Source organism: Hyaloscypha bicolor (assembly GCF_002865645.1).
Source record: "Hyaloscypha bicolor E unplaced genomic scaffold K444scaffold_157, whole genome shotgun sequence".
Classification (NCBI taxonomy): Eukaryota; Fungi; Ascomycota; class Leotiomycetes; order Helotiales; family Hyaloscyphaceae; genus Hyaloscypha; species Hyaloscypha bicolor.
The window spans coordinates 9,143-26,561 of record NW_020194659.1 but is presented as its reverse complement, the minus strand read 5'-3'; the positions used below and the strand labels follow the sequence as shown (position 1 = coordinate 26,561).

The window sequence follows — 17,419 nt, the reverse complement described above, 5'->3', positions numbered from 1 at the left end:
AAGTTTTAAAGCTTTAGTAATATAGATTTTATAAGAAATATAATAAATAAATACTTTATTATAGGATATTTATATTTATTTAATAGAGAATCTATTATATAGTTCTTTATTAAATAGTATTATATAGCCATTTCTATTATCTAATTAGAGTATATTAGCTTATTAGAGGCTAGTAAATAAGGCTAGTAAATTAGGGCTTTATTTAAGGAACTTAAATATATCTAATATTTAAATATTACTTTTTTAATTTCTATATTTAGTAATAATTAGAGTTATATAATACTAGCTAGAAACCTTATAGCTTATAGCTAAATTAAGTATATTAATATTTATTACTATTATATTAGAAAGCTAGTAGCTTTTAATAAAATTACTATTAAATATATTTCTATTAAAAAAATAATAGCTAATATATTTATTAAACTTCTATTATTTATAATATTTAAGTACTATATTAAAGAGCTATTTATATTATAATTACGGAATTACAGGCTGTTTTTTAAGCTATTTTTAGGCTATTTTTAATTTTTGAATACTAAAACTCTAGAAGCTTTAATAAATAAAATAATAATTTTTGAAATTATTTTCTTAAGGCTATTTTTAGTAATATATAAAAGAACTATTAAATTTAGAAGCCTAAAGCCTCTAATAAACTTAGTAAGCCCTAAAATAGAGCCTTAGAGGCTATATACTAATAGAGCTTAAGTTATAGGCTTATTACTAAATAAATTATATTTTATAAAATTAATTTAGGATATAATATATCTTATAAGGCTAAATTAGTTTAGCTAAAATTAAATAATTTAGTATAAGGCTTTCTGGTTTATAGATTTAGTATATATAACTTAGGAAATTTAGGGCTATATATAAGCTATTTATTATTATAAAATAGTAATTAATTTAATATATTTTATTTAGTTTATATTATAAGTATATAATTTTAGCTTTATTATTTAGCTAGTTTAATATATAATATTAAAATTATAAGCTATATAAAATAACTATAATATAAATAGATTTTAGGATCTTATTAGTTTCTAAAACTATACTAACTTCTAAAATAATTTCTTTTAAGGCTTTATAATAGCCTAGAAATATTTATAATAATATATTATTACTTTATAATTTAATTATATTTATTAATAATAATATATATTTTATTTATATTTTTAATAAAAAATATAATTTTAATAAATATAAATAACTATAGAATTATTTTATATAATAAAATACTAAAGCCTTCTAAGATATTAGTAGAACTTTATATAAGTTAATTTAGATAACTATTACTAGAAATATAATAACTTATTAAGAAGAATACTATAATATTATTAAAGGAAAATAGAAAGAAAAAAAAAGAAAAATTAAGAGCTTTAGCTTAAAGACTTTATAATTAATAGAAATATTATAAAATAAGGAAATTAAGTTATAATATTTCTGGTTCTAACTAATATATAATATATAGATTTATTAGTTAGTATTAGTAATAAAATAAAGTTATAAGATATCTAGTTTTTAATTAGAATTAAAATATTATAAGTAATAATTAGATTATTATATATATTCAAATATAGAGTTCTATTATAAAAAAAAACTACTTTATTTATATAGAACTTTAATTCTTTAGAAGCTCTTAATTTCTAGGCTTCTAAAGCCTTAGATCCTAAAACTTTTTTAAAATCTTATATTTTATATAACTCTAGTTCCTATAATTTATTTCTAGCTTTAACTTCTTTATATAATAAAGCTACCGAGCCTTAAAGCCAAGATATCTATAATTTCTAGAATTATAATATAAATATAAAAGAATAATAATTATAAAAGAATAAAAATATTAAGAGTTATATTTATAAAATAATCTTAGAGTATTCTAGTAATATATAAGCTAACTTATAGACCTTAATAGATATATATAATACTTATATAAACTTAGATAAATATCTAATTTCCTTTTAGGATTTATAAGAGATATATAACTAGTTTAAGAATATAAATAAAAAAGAAAGGTCCTAATTTTAATTAGTAATTAAACTTTCTTATATATAAATAGCCTCTATAGCTTTAATATACTACTTTAATTATAAGCCCTAATAGAGAGAGAATTAAATAATTAATAAAAGCTTATTTTTCTAATTATTATATCTTTTTTATGGCTTTTAAGTTATATTATATATTTTAATTACTTTTAATAAATTAAATTAAGATAATAAAAACAGAACCTTAAAAAACATATATTATTATATAATATAATCCTCTTGCCTTCTTTTTCTATTTTTTATTAAAGCTAAATTAAAAGTAAAAGAAATCTATTATTTTAAAATTAAAACTATTATTTATTAATTTCTTATATTATTTTTATTAATTTAAAATAAAATCTTTAATCTCGAAGTTTCCTTATATAAACTTTCTATATATAATTCCGTAAATATAAATATAATATTTATTCTAGAAAAATAGCTATTATATATAGTAATAGCCTTATATACTAATAATAAGTATTTAAAAATAATAAGAGTCTTTTAGAATTTATAACTAAAAGAAAAAAAATAAGAAATAAAAGTAACTAAATATAAAAAAAAAGCTCTTTAATTTATTTAATTTTAGTAAATTTTAGCTAAGCCGCAAATAAGGCTTTAGAAAGCTTTACCTGTTATACTATTATAATATTCCTTATTTTAACTAGTATATAGTATATAGGCTTATTAGTTAGTATTAGTAATAAAATAAAGTTATAAAATATTTGGTTTTTAATAAGAATTAAGATATTATAAATAAAGTAAGTTATTATTTAAATTTAAATATAAAGTTTTATTATTTAGGAAATTACTTTATTTATATAGAACTCTGATTTCTAGTATAAGCCCTACTAGACTATCTTATAGAATATATAAGCTTTTATAACCTATTTAGCCGGCTAGTATATTATATAACCCTTAGTTCTTATAATTCATTTCTAGTCTTTGGCTTCTCTATATAGTAAGGCTATTAAGCCTTAAAGCCAAGATATATATAATTCTTTAGATTATAATAATTATTTATTTCTTTTAAAAAAGGTTATCCTTAAATATTAGTCTATTTCTTTATTACTATTAAGGTAATTATAATTATTTATATTATTTTTTTAAGCCTTAATTTATTTAAATAGCTTTATAAATAGTTCTATTTACTTAGGGTAACTAAGATAAAAATCCTTGATTTTATATAAAGTATACTTTAAATTAAAAGTATTATACTAATTTAAATTAGTATTTTAATTAAGCTAAGTAATATAATAAGAAAGAATTAAGTATTTCTTATAATATATAAGTACTTCTTTTAATTCTCACTTATTATTACTTATAATATTAATTAGTAAAGGGGTATTCTATATTTAGCTTAATAAGAGATTATTTAAATCTTTATATAGCTTACTAGTTAGAAAAACATTATAGACTTTTATATTTACTAATAGTTTCAAGTAATATAAGTTTCCGATCTTCTTAAATACTTTAAATAGTTAATAGTAGTAGTTAGAATTCTATATATATTATTTATATACGGGCTAAATTATTAAAATTATTACTAAAAATCGCAACTTTATACTCTTATAAGTTAATAATTCTTTGATACTTTTAATTAAAATTGAGAAACTAATATATCTTAAGTAATATAATTAACTTATATAACTCAGAATCTTTATATTATAGCTATAATATACTCTAGAAAAACCTTACCCAAAATTTATTAGCAAATTTAAATATTCTTGAATAATATACTGTATTATATACTTATAAATAAAGTTTAGTATAAAAGAGACTCTATTTAATAAGTTTAATATATTTACAAGCTCTTATTTTATAATATTATATAAATTTGTTATATTACAAAGTACTAAAGAGAGTGAGTTTTGGTAAGAATTTGGCTAAATTTAGGAAATGCATACAGAATTCTAATAACTACTATTGCAGTCTATTAGTTAGTATATCTAATTTCTTAAATAGATATAGTATCTAGAAGTAACATATATTAAGCCAAACTAAGTTATCTTTATCGAAGTCGATATCGTAACAAGAGCTATTATAAAACTGAGTTATCTTAGCTTAAGCTATAACGAGGTTTAACTAAGCTATATCCTATCCATTATTCCTACTGTATTAATGGTTGGCGGTATTGGGGCCTATTACCGAGTTCGCCGTGGTATTGCGACCCAATACCGATGGGCCTCGGAAGCCATAGCGACCAAGTGCGCAGCTGGTATTAGGCCCCAATACCGCCAACCCTTATTCCAGTAGTATCCCCCCTCGAACGTCTCTTCCCCGAGGCTACCCGCCTCGAATCCCGCAGATACCACAGGCCTGCCCGCAGGCGCAGGGGCTGGAGCGAAGCGACCCTGCTTAGTTATACCCAGCTGCGCAACCTCGACTCCCGCTGCCCGTTCCCGGACCCTAACCCTAAGATACTACGACAGCCTGGCGAAGAATGGGATCCCGATTATGTAAAAGAGAAGGTACTATACAACGAAAGAAGGGATGGATGTTCTAGGGGAGCTTTTACGGGAGTATTAAGGGACCAGGCGTTTTTTAAGAGAAGGATTGGGGAACTATTAACTCGAAGACTTACTGCCAACGTATTCTTCCTGTTATAGCACGATTCCTTGCTGATCATAATAGCTTGAAAGGAGAGGAACGAGAGCTCTTATTCATGCAAGACAACGCTCCCGGCCACGCTGCGAAGGAGACTATTGCTATAATCGAAGCATATGCTATTCTTCGCTTTAAATGGCCTCCATTTTCGCCTGATCTCAATCCAATTGAGACCGTATGGAAATACAGGAAGAATTATCTTGAAGACAAGTACGGAGATTACGTTTTCAAATCATACGACGTGCAAAGAGAGCAAATTTAGGAAGCTTGGAATACTGTAATTACTCTTTGGCTCTTAATTGAGCTGGTCAAGTCAATGCCTAAACGCATGGAAGCTGTAATTGCTGCAGAAGGAAGGTCCACTAAATATTAGTGTTATACAATAGTTATTTCAATGAAAGGGGAGCCACCTTTGATTATTCTGCCGATGAATACTGTTGATTTCTAATGATTTGTAATCAGTGCCTCCTGGTGGATTCTAGTACATTCGCTTATCCGGTCACATGACTTCTGCTTTCTAGACGATTCTAGTAGTTATTACAAAGCTAATTGATTTGTAATTAGTCTTAGAAGCTTCTAGTAAGCCTATTACAGTGTATATATAGAGCCTTAAGCTCCTAGGTAGTCGCAACTCAAGCAATTCAAGAATATCTTCTTATCACGTGTCGTTTCCTCATATTGATCTGCCAATTTCACAAATACTGCCACCGGGGTGGTAAGCCATAATTTACCCCCGGCACCTCCGTAGGCACAGGCCACATGTGCATCTTAATGAACCAATCTGGTTCAATACTTGTTTCCCATACTCGGGGTAGGATAATCTCCCCATTTGGTCCAATTAGATCGTAGTGACCTTCTACTACATGAGGTCCGATGACATCCACATGTAAGAAAGCCTGGGTAATCAATTTCTCCATGCCCTAAAAATCGAGACTTATTAGGCCATTATCGCAGGAAAGACGATGACAAGTACTTACAGCCCAAGTCGCACACAACTGAAATGGGAAGCTGAATTTCCTCCCAATTGCGTCCTTAAACTTAATTGGTCTCGGCTTGTGATCCAGCGGGTTTAATGCATTTGCACTCCCCTTCTCAGGGCGGCCATCAATATCCGCATGTTCCTCTGTGATCTCTGCAGCATCGATTATTTGCTGAATATCGGCTGTTGAAACGCCAATTGTTGCGTGTACATAGCGATACAGCTCAATATCTTCCACTATGCTGTCTCCTAGCTCCCAATCCTCATAATCTGCGGTCACGCCCTCGAGAGCACGACGAGAATAAGTCCTGCGGCTGTTATTCGGTGTAGTTGATGCCCCTTCCATTTTCCTCATCACTGACCACCGGCCACATTTTGCGCATACTTTCCCATCGTTCTCCAACTCTGCATTGTGAAGTGAAGCTTTGCAGCTCGGGAATGGGCAAGTATCCTCTATACCCAGAAGATCATTCAAAACCATCGACATTTGGAGATGGTCACCCTCCCTAACTGCATAACTCCAGTTATTCTCGAGAAGGGCTCGACCTCCAGCAGCATGCATGATTAGGAAATTCCCCATGTCCACCCGAGACTTTCCGGGCCGTCCATCAAAAACCACGTCGAGCATGAGCCGAAAGGTTTTCCATTGCGCGCAGACTTGGAATGGCAAGGCCATCGAATCTCCCAAAGCATCTGTGAATTGCACAATAGGCAAACATATCCTCTTCGCCAGACTCGTTTCAAGATGTTGGAGTATCTGGTATAAGCGCGCGAATTGCCCCATTAACAATGCAATGGTCTCTTTTATCTCGTCCGTGAATTTGGTGATCAAAGTTGTCAGATTGTATAGTTGTCTTGCAATATCGCGAAGAGTCAATAAGCCAAGTGCTGCTTGAGAGAGAGCATCGGTGGCTATGGCTAGAATAGATCTTGTACGCTCTTCCGTAATTGAAACTGCTAACTTGACTTCCTGGATCAATACATTCTCGTAGTGAAGCTGTTGAATCGTCTGACCTGCCTTTTGATCCAGGGTTCTCACGGCGGCCGCTTGACTTTCAAGTTGTAATTTCGTTTCAACATGGCGGGCTATTGATGTGTCGACCCCAACTTTGACATCTTCCAGCAGCCTTCTGTGTGCCAGAATATTGTCCCGGAACTCGCAAGCAACTTCTGCCAGGTCGGTCTCTGCCCCCACGATAGAAGACACAGTCTGCGTCATAAGCAAGAGAGAGATTGTGGCAACATGGCTCCCCAGCTTTGTTCTCAGCTCTTTCACATCATCCTGATATGCCAATCTCCACTGCATCCGTCGATGGAACCCTTTAAACCTCTGGTCCGTAGAATTCCATGTTCCCAATCTTTGGTCGAATTTAGATATCTTTGCCAAGAATTCGCGCAGCGGGATCTGGCATAATAAGGCTGTCGCTCGGATCGCATTGAGCTGAAGGAGTTCGTGTTTCGCAGGCCGAAGGGTATAGAGTTGTTTTAATGCGCGGTCGAGAGATTCCAGTTCGATGATCAGATGCTGGTATTCGGACGCAGATTCGCCGTTCTACGATGCGATTATTCAAATTTTAGCATCTTTTGCGCGAGAGCTTAACAGTATCGCGAGACAGCAACTCTACATACCTCTCGAAGTTCCACTGTGACTTGTTGAATGAGCTGGCCAACCGCAATAAAGTCACCAACCGAGAAACCAAATGGTGCTGCCATAGTAATATATATCGTCTTGTGCTAACGAAGATATAAAATTTAGCGAGGCTGTGGATTTCCCCGCTACCGCTGTCAATATTTGTAAAATATTCAATGGTTTTGATGGTGTTGATGGTGTTAATGATATTCTTGAGTAGTGGTGTAATAGTGATGAAGAAGAGTTTATAACCCCTCACCAGGAGCGCGTACACGGAGTGGCGGTTGTGTTCCGCGAAAAAAGAAAATTGTGGCTGCTAGCATCTTATGCCGAGCCTCCACATTAGAAAGGCTCCTGCAATTTTGGTTGGTGTCGTTAGAGGTCCAACCATCGTTTTGGCTTGGCGTGCTGCGGTCTCATTTGTGTACAGAGCGCAGCGCATCCTAAGCCACCACGTCACTACCACATGGAGCTCGGTTCGTACACATACACAATTTATTGCGCCCGGCGGCTGAGCCGAGAGGGCAACTATCGTTGATCTACTAATACATTTCCCAAGAATTGTCCTAGTCTACTTCGAGCCCATACAGAGTTCATTTCTAGCCTATGTTTCCTCTTCTTTCCTATTTCTTACGGATTCTCGTGGGTTAGTAGTATTGTTAGTACGCTAGCTTGAAGGCAATTCTCCAAACCATTAAGCAAAATGGGTGTGGGAGGTCACCTTATAACGTTAGATTTAAGCCACAAAAATTTAATAGTAAGTACTGTAATATGTAGCGACTTTATATTATTAAACAGAATAAGTTTATCTCCTTTTGTTGTGAAGATATAGAGGTGCAAAGTTCATGGTTTTCGTGTCGATATCGAGGAGCCTCGCTTAGCGAATTTCGGGGTCACCGCTTACCCTATTTCTGATTAGCGCGTCAGGGGACCCCTAATTTCGGGGTCATACTAGTAAATTATAGGTATGGCTCCATTCAATCCTGATACTGACACAGACCTTCAGGAGGACATTAGTTATTTGGACCCTAATAGAAGAGCAAACAGTTGATCAATTGATTAAATAAAAGTTGTTTTATCTGCAAACATGTCAACCCGGGGCCGAAAGAGGGTCTATACGTCCGAGCGAGAGCGTGAGCAAGCAAAGGTTGCTCGTAGAAGAGAGAAACGCCAGCAGCAGGCTGCTTAGCGGAATGACTAAGTTGGTTATAATATCCCAATCGACCCTCAATTACTCGCTGGCCCGAGTATTGGCCTACCGCCGCCAAACCATGAGCAATTTTACTACAATGAGGATCAAAATATTGCTGTACAGATAGAAGATGAATTTGACCAACTACTTCACCCATCGAGCCCATCACTGGGCTCGGCCTCAATGGATATATCCGAACCCGAAACAGAAGAACCGGACATTGGAGAGCCTGTTATCGAACGAGAGAACGTTGATGTTCTGGATATTGACGACCAAGTACTAGATGTGGACGAATCTGAAGTTGGAAAACTCGCCGTCCGATTGGCCAATCAACTCATCCAATTTCAAGGGTACTGCCGTGACTGCCATGCGCATTCCAACAGAGAACACGCTGACGAGCACGAACTGCATCGTGGCTTGCAGACTTTCCTTGATGAGTCTGAAGAAGAAGCATTGTCTAGCTATCCCGACGTACTGGGCTCAAACCAAATTGCACCCCACAATAATGACTTGGCTGGATCAATAACAGCTGCACAAAAGTACTGGGTATTTAGTGGAATCCATCCTGACGATCCCGAGGAAGCCCCGGCGCATATTTGTCTCCAAGAAGAAGATACACTATATCAGATAGCCGAAGTGACGTTTGATATTGACAGTATTACTGGATTTTGTCCCAGTCTGGGAATTGCAAAAGGGGGCATTCGGTGGAACTTTACCAGTTTCCGACCTCCGATCCAGTTTACACTTGACTCGCAGGCGAGTCCAGTTTTTTGATAGCTATGGGCATTTCCATTCCATCCGGAGACCAGTCCATAAGATCCCATACTACAAGCTGGGCCGGTTAATTAGCTTTGAAGATATCTCACTCTACCTCCTCTTCCCCCGTCTCTACCGAGAAGGCCAGCAGAGCAGCCGCCTGCTCAATAATGACTTCCAGACATAGATAGATCAAGTTATTCTCCCAGCCATATACTATTATTATAACAGCAGTTAGCTTCAATACTACCCCTCAAGCTATTACCATGGAAAGTACAACTCGACTGCTCGTAGAGTTAAAGGCCAGTCCCGAAAGGTGGATTCCCTGCCTCGTAAGCAGCAGATTATGCATTTTCTCCCACCAGACTAATTACATACGGTTTGGGAGACGATTTACGAGATTATCGAGCAGCCTGGTCTATAGCAGTTTAAAGATGTGACTATCCTTCTCTATACCAAGAACCTGAAGACGCTAACCAAAGGTTCTACCTGGGAAGGCATAATAACCCGTTTGCGGAAGTATTAGGGAGAGGCGGTTAATACGGCTTACCTGTCTGCTAACTTCTACTTCGACGTTAGCAAGAAGACCTGTCCACGTCAGACCTACCTCTCGACCGCAGATATTAGGGATTTACTGCCTACAGAGATCCTTCTTTAGAAGAAGTATTATTTGGATAGTTACTATAACTAGTATCGGGATAGCGAGAAGCGCGATCCATGCCAGCAGATACTATATCTAACGGCTCTACTTGGAGATACTATATCTATAGGAGTTAAACTATATATAAATTCGCAGCTTCGTACCGGGGGTCTCTTATATAGCCAGTTTTACGGCAGTATAAAAGAGATATTTGCGGCTAGGAACCAAAACCCCTTTACTAATACTGCTATTAAAACACTCGCTTTGGACCCGTAGTTACGGAAGATATGGCAGTATATTAGGGCTGGCCTTAGTTATAATCCGGTTACCCTTATAAAGGCATATCTATATACCAAAGCTTAGTACTACTATAGGATATAAGGATTAATACAGAAATCATTTAAGATCCGAGAAGAATATCAGGTCTCAGCTACCCTTTTCTATACTATCGATCATCAATTAGGAATACTAAATTTGCGTAAATAAAAAATTGCTTCTGCCGGCGAAGAGGTGCCATACTTCACTTATCCGACTGTGATAGTGTATCTTAGTACTAGTGGAATATTAATAAGTTTTGTATCGGGTTTGAGATAGTATATAGCTTGAGTGGGCATTAGTGGGTAACGTGGAAGCATATACGGATCATGCTCATATTTCTTCGATGCCTTCGATTTTCTTATGAGTACGGGCAACTACAAGAATTAGCTGGATATTGGCGGGACGTACGATATACTGCTAGCAGCGATACGCCTAATGGCCTTCGCCGGACGGAAGGCCTCGGATTTGAGGTAACCATGTCCCAGTACGGCTACCCATAGTTCTTGGAGAAGGTTAACTGGGAAACTATGACTTTTCGCGCCCCCCATAGACAGTATTTGCTCTTTAACAATCCATCTATGCAACAAGCCTATCATGCACGGTACGGTCGGATCTGTGATGTTCGAGAGGACTTTATCCGAGTCAACAAGATCCAGTAGCTATTACAAGAATTTGATGAGATCCCTGCCTGTCAAGCTTTTCTTGAGGATGCCCTGCTGCAGATATGTCTGTGTGCATTCCGAAAGGATATCTTCCAGCAAATCAAACACCTCCTAAAAAAAGAGTATGTCGAAGAGCGCTTGCTGGAGAGGTGTTTTTGTGCTGGCCGAATGTAAACCGTGTTTTGCGGTCCCGACACCGCCCGGTGCATATTGTGGCGGGGAAACGACTCACTGTGCAAAGCATTGATGTGCTCTTCGCTTGGCTATGGGGATGGGGAGACGACCAGTTCCAGAGGAAGCACTGGAACGAGAAGCCATATCGTTTGCTTTATCAACGTAGTTCTGAGACGATTCGACTCCTGCGAGGAAACGGACATGCTCGAGAATGGAGGCGCAAGCTGAAGAATTCGTTTATCCAAAGCCATTGGATCTTGCCATATCCGCAAGGAGACCGGTTTACGAAACGGCAAGGGGGGACGCAACAAGTCTGCTGGTGGTCTAGCTACCACGCTGGTGTGCATGCATATTAGCAGAATCAGGAAGAGCATAGTGTATTGAAGCAACCATTCAGCTGGTCCCATATCAATCATTACCCGGTCAACGGATGGAGATTGTCTCTAGACCCGACACAGTATATGCCCTACGAGGTCGAGGCGGAGCATAATCTGTTTGATTTATCAGAAAGTGAGGTCTATGAGGGGGTCTTGCAACTGGCTGCTGAGAGGCAACTTTTGCAATATCACACAGACGAGGCTGGGCATAGTGAGGTCGAGGTTGAGCTGTTCTTCATGGAGCCTGAGGCGGTCGTTCCACGGGAGAAGGCATCTCCTAAGGGGGCCAGCAAGGTAAACCAAATGCGGCAAGAACTCAAGCATGAGAAAGAAACATATCGAGAGCTCCGGTGTAGTCGCAAAAGACGAACAGTGCAGACTGACAGCCAGGATGAGGAAGAGACTGGCGACGATACTTCTGACGACGAGCGTGTTGATCGGCGTGCTAAGAGGCAAAGACATGTCGTTCGACAGAAGGAGGCGGAGTTACAGCGGGTTCTTGCCGTCGCAGCCATCGAGCAAAGGATTCAGCGAGAACGAAAAAAGAAGCAAAAGGAGGCTCAGCGCCAACAGCTGCAAGAGATTCGAGCTGAGAAAGAACGAAGAAAGAAGCAAAAGGCTGCTCTGCGGCAACAGATGCGAGCTGAGAGAAAACAACGTTGGCAACTAATAGAGGAGGAAGAGACACACTCAGACTCGTTTGACAGTGGCGTAGATATGGATGAGGATGAGGCATTCTCTATATAATATTAGCAAAGTAGTCGAATTCGCACCAAAGTTCCCCAAGTACAAGACAGACGAGCTGGATCCAAGTGCCAAACTGATGCTAGAGACGTCGGAATAGACGATGAGGATACAGATAGTTAAGCTTCAGACCGGGATAGTAGTTCTGCTTGGGGTTGGATAGAAGTAGCAGTTCTGTCTGCTTAAGACCTAAGCGGTAGTTAAGCTTAAGAGCTGGATAATGCACCAGGTGTGTATAGTAAAGCAGTAACGTCCGTCCCTGCGTGGCGGAAAACCTATACCACCCCGCTATGGTACTCTCTGAGAGTACCATGACTTTTTATTAGGAGGGTACCAAGGAATTCGAAAGTCGTATGGTACCCTCTAAAAGTATTAATAAACTTAATAGAAAATTTTATATATCGAATCTTCTAATTTTGGCCGATTTTTGGACCCACTTTTTATAAGAATCGGCCTTATATAAGCTAGGTTATTAATAAGTAAAGCTAGAAAGTAGCTAAAAACACAAATAATTTTTAACTTAGGCTATTTCTTATATAAAAGCCCAAAATTTAAATATAAGCTCTTATAATAGTATAAAGCTAGACTAGCGGCTAAAAAGTCTAAAAATAGATTTATAATATAGTCAAATGCCTGAAAAGCGGGCATGTAAGCGAGGCGGTTTTGAAAAACACATATTAGCGAGAAGCTCCCTTACCAAAATCATATAGTTAATAACTCGATATTAAATAACAGGCGAATAGCTACAAGTTAGGTACCGAAATAATCGCATATTACCAGGTTTTTAAAAGGTTATAGCTATATATTATATATTAGTTATATAGCAGATTAATTACGATTTTATAGCAAGAGTATACGTATTAAGAGCCGAAAAAGCATAATATACGTAATATTAGTAATAACTTAACAAATAACGGGCAAATAGCTATAAGTTAGGTACCGAAATAATTATATATTACCAGGTTTTTAAAAGGTTATAGCTATATATTACATATTAGTTATATAGCAGATTAATTGCGATTTTATAGCAAGAGTATATATATTAAGAGCCAAAAAAGCGTAATATATATAACGTCGGTAATAACTCGACAAATAATAGGCAAATAGCTATAAGTTAGATACCGAAATAATTATATATTACCAGGTTTTTAAAAGATTATAGCTATATATTATATATTAGTTATATAGCAGATTAATTACGATTTTATAGCAAGAATATATATATTAAGAGCCAAAAAAGCGTAATATATATAATATTAGTAATAACTTAATAAATAACGGGCAAATAGCTATAAGTTAGGTACCGAAATAATTATATATTACCAGGTTTTTAAAAGATTATAGCTATATATTATATATTAGTTATATAGTAGATTAATTACAATTTTATAGCAAGAATATATATATTAAGAGCCAAAAAAGTATAATATATATAATATATATATCTTAATAAAACCAATATTATATTATTAATAACTTTCTTTATATTGGTTTAAGGCCCTAAAAGGCTATAAATTAAGTACTAAATTAATTATATATATTATAATAGAAAGTATATATTTTAGGATTTAATATATTATAATATATATAATAAATTTATTACCGAGAGTTTAAAACTCGCTTAGAGATTAAAGCTAAAGGCGCTTCCTGAATCTAAACCCCTTTTACTCTTAGTATAATTAATAATAATTTTTTTAGATATTACTTCTAAATAAGCTAATTCTTTAATAGCCTTTTACTCCCGAACCCTTAGCAAATTATTACCGGATTTTAACCTTTTATTTCTGAATCTAATTCTCTAAGAATACCTTACCTAAAAAAAAGCAAAGAAGAAAAGAAAGAAATAAGGTATAAAAGTAATATAACTAGATAAATATACTAGCGGGAAAAGTATTAATAAGTTCCAGATCCTAATTTAATAGATTATTATTTACTTACTTATATTCCCTTAAGCTTCTTCTATTTACTATAGATTTAATAACTAATATATGCCTTTTCCTAGCTTCTTTAAATACTATTTAGTAATCTTCTCCTTAATAACCTCCTCCTTAATAACCTCCTTCTTAATAATCTCCTCCTCCTTTATAACCTTCTTTCTTAGATATACCGACCTTTTTAACTCCAATTATATAATAGCCTAACTCTTTATATATATTACCTTTTTACTATATCCAAGAATATTTAAATACTATAAGTACTTCAAGTATAAAGCTACTCGGCTTTCAAATACTATTAATTTAACCTCGAAATATATAAGAATTATTAACCAGATATTAAAGATCTATATCCGATTCTATAGGACTTTTATTATAGAGTATAGGCCTACCTTATATAATATAAGAGCCTACTATTTGCAAATCTGCTAGAATTCGAAGGCAAAGTACCGAGTTATTACTAACTAAATAAGAAATTACTATCTATTTATCTACGAGAATCCGAAAACGAAATATTAAATAATAATTACCTAATAGTAAATATTATAGAAAGACCCAAGAGATCCCTAATAAGACCTAAAAGACTTCTTACTTAAGCCCAAATATTATAAATACTATTCTATCTTATAATTCTTCTGAAAATATAGTAGCTTTCTAGCTAATTACTACTGAATTAATAACTATATCTCTATAAATCTACTATAAATACGAATCTTCTAGATACTTATAACCGAGAAATAAGGGATAGATATATATATATTCTATAGAGCCTATTATATAAATGAGCTACGAATTTAGTAAGGCTTATAGGATTAGGTATTTGTAATATATAAGTAATAAGGAATTAGAACCTATTAGTTAACCTTAAGGGAATTAATAATCTATTTTCTAAATACTAACTATTTACTAGGATACTAATCTGGAACCTCCAAATTTATGAGACCGGAATAGGGATTTCTTACCGAGTTATAATCTCTTACTATATAGTATAACCCCAGATAATAGTAATTATAGTATTAATAATTTCAATAATAGTTTCCCAGAATATAATAGTAAAACGGAGCCTAATAGCCAAGAGCTATATAGCAAATTACAAGCAAATATTTCCTTTTTTATAAATAGTAACTAGCCTAGTTTCGAGTATTTCCTAAACTAACTACTTCTGGGTAATAATAATAATAATAGTAATAATCCCGACTTTGTCTCTAAAAAGACCCCTAATATACCTTATCCAGATAATAATAATAGTATTAATAAAAATAATAATAATACTAAGAATAACTAAATTATTAATAATAAAAATACTAAGACTAAGGACAAGAATAAGGGCAATAATAAGGACAAGGCAGAATTAGAAGCTCAATTATAAGCCGAGATTACTAGACCTAATAGACTACTAATTAACTATATTTCGGAGCTAGCTTATTATTTATTTGATTTCTAAAGATATATAAATAAGTAGTATACCGAATCCAATAATAGACAAGATCTCTTTTATTTTACTAAATAATATATTATACTTCTATAATACTATAATTTTCTTTCAAATTATAGTCTTAGTAAATAAAATAATAAACTATTATATCTAGAGTAAATAATAAACTAGTAAAAATATATAGTAATTAGAAATATTAATTAGCAAGCTATATTTACCGGTCTTACTATAAATAATAATAATAACCATTTACCTAATAGCCAGATTATAGATAATAATAATAATAATTTAGATAATAGTACCTTTTATAAGCTTAACTTTAATATATTACGGGTAAATTATAACGAAAATAATATCGAACTAGTAGCTAATATTCCAGACTATTACCCGTATTTATATATATTTTACTCTTAGATAAACTACTATAAAGGTTTAAGATAATATAATATTAATAGCTTTTATAGATATACTAATTATCTTTCTTTTATCTAATAAGGAATTCAAGTTAACTTATACCCTTGTTTTTAATAAAATATCTCTATTTCTATATATTTATATATAAATATTACTAATTTTATAACGAATCCTGACCGGCCCAAGGTTCAGAAAGTAGCCTTTTATAAGATATCTTACTATTACTTTAGTTATATAATTAGTTATAAGAATATTTATATTTATATTTTCTTTTCTTCTATATAGGACCCTATAAAGAAAACTATATTTCCTGGATATAGTAGTAGTACCCCATTTTCTATTCTCTAATATTAGTTTAATAAGATCCTTTTACTAGCTATATTCCGTAATATTTTACTAATAAGTTACTAGTATATCTCTTTTAATTAGGAGTATACCAAACTCAAAGCCGAGATATATTAATAAGAGAATATTAGTTCTATATATAATAATAATATTTAAGCTAAGGTAATATTTCTTTATTATATAGTTTAAGGTCATATACTATAAGTAATTTGGTATAATATTATTCGGTAATTTCCCCTTTATAATAATAAGCTATATTATAATACTTATATTTACTTTTTAAATAAGAATACCAAATTTAACTTTAAGGCCAATATCTTATTAGAGATATAAGACACTTTTATTTTTATATTATCTCTAGTTCTTAACTTTTCGAAACTGGATTAGTTCCGAATCTATACCGATTTAGTAAAAGAAACTATCTTAATCTAATTTATACTACTTGAGTAGCTACTTAATACTAATAGATATGTCCCGACTATATACTTTCTTTATACCTACTATTTTAAGGCCTTTACTAAATGGGCTAACTTAGGCGAGTATAGAAAGTCTATAAAGCTTATCTTTTATATAACTACTATATTCCGAAATATTACTAATATAATACTAGTAATCTCCCGATATTACTATAAGTATTACTAAGGCTAGGTATACTTATAGATATATAATAGCTTTAAGGAGATATATAATATAGTAAATTATAAGCCTTTAACTAGTAAGTTCTTAGAGGAACTAGCCCGGGATCCAAATATTAATAAGATAATTCGGGTATATAGTAAGGGTATTATAAAGACTTTTAAAAGAATATGAAATATCTATTTTATAGGGCGTTTTCGCCTATTCTATATACTTATATTTACTATATATTATTTCTTTAATATCTATAAAGAGTATTATCTTTCTTTTACTTTTATTAATAAGTTAAAAGCTTATTTAGAAGAAGCTAGTAATTAGGGCTCAAATCACTAGTTAACCGCTACTAATTACCGACCTTTTTAGAAGTTACTAACCAAATATTAAATTAATTTTACTTCTCTAAATATTCTCAAATATTTAGTGGCCTTTAAGTAAATATCTACTATAAATCTAGTACTTGGTATATCTTATAAATAATATAAAGTTTTAATTATACTTCTTATAGTACTGCCTTTTACTTTTAATATAGGACTAGTCTTTATAAGTCCAAAATTATTTTAA

The 17,419-nt window shown here is 33.1% G+C and overlaps 5 protein-coding genes across 5 annotated transcripts; 3 read left to right on the top strand and 2 right to left on the bottom strand.

The window, feature by feature from the left end:
• The first annotated feature begins 4,249 nt into the window (after positions 1-4,249).
• K444DRAFT_171487 (uncharacterized protein) lies at positions 4,250-5,022 on the top strand. Its single transcript, XM_024870741.1, has one exon. It carries the CDS (start codon positions 4,681-4,683, stop codon positions 4,882-4,884), a length of 204 nt encoding a protein of 67 aa, XP_024730142.1. The 5' UTR covers positions 4,250-4,680; the 3' UTR covers positions 4,885-5,022.
• Positions 5,023-5,314: 292 nt separating this feature from the next.
• On the bottom strand, positions 5,315-5,947 carry K444DRAFT_541806 (uncharacterized protein; the record flags this gene model as incomplete). Its single annotated transcript, XM_024875827.1, has 2 exons — positions 5,315-5,542; positions 5,600-5,947. The coding sequence occupies 2 exons, from the start codon at positions 5,945-5,947 to the stop codon at positions 5,315-5,317; spliced, it is 576 nt and encodes a 191-aa protein (XP_024730141.1).
• Positions 5,948-6,814: 867 nt separating this feature from the next.
• K444DRAFT_474236 (uncharacterized protein) lies at positions 6,815-7,314 on the bottom strand (the record flags this gene model as incomplete). The annotated part of the gene is made up of 2 exons (XM_024872919.1): positions 6,815-7,153; positions 7,231-7,314. Coding segments are annotated over 2 exons (423 nt in total), but the record flags the coding sequence as incomplete, so codon positions are not given.
• A 1,004-nt stretch (positions 7,315-8,318) lies between these two features.
• K444DRAFT_702465 (uncharacterized protein) lies at positions 8,319-9,438 on the top strand (the record flags this gene model as incomplete). Its single annotated transcript, XM_024888053.1, has 2 exons — positions 8,319-8,364; positions 8,434-9,438. 2 exons carry the CDS (start codon positions 8,319-8,321, stop codon positions 9,195-9,197), a joined length of 810 nt encoding a protein of 269 aa, XP_024730139.1. The 3' UTR covers positions 9,198-9,438.
• A 1,423-nt stretch (positions 9,439-10,861) lies between these two features.
• K444DRAFT_702456 (uncharacterized protein) lies at positions 10,862-12,109 on the top strand (the record flags this gene model as incomplete). The annotated part of the gene is made up of 2 exons (XM_024888052.1): positions 10,862-11,312; positions 11,421-12,109. The coding sequence occupies 2 exons, from the start codon at positions 10,862-10,864 to the stop codon at positions 12,095-12,097; spliced, it is 1,128 nt and encodes a 375-aa protein (XP_024730138.1). The 3' UTR covers positions 12,098-12,109.
• Positions 12,110-17,419: the final 5,310 nt, after the last annotated feature.

What these genes read in the sequence shown, in the direction of transcription:
- K444DRAFT_171487 (XM_024870741.1), top strand. Translation starts at nt 4,681, where the DNA reads ATGCAAGACAACGCTCCCGGCCACGCTGCGAAGGAGACTATTGCTATA.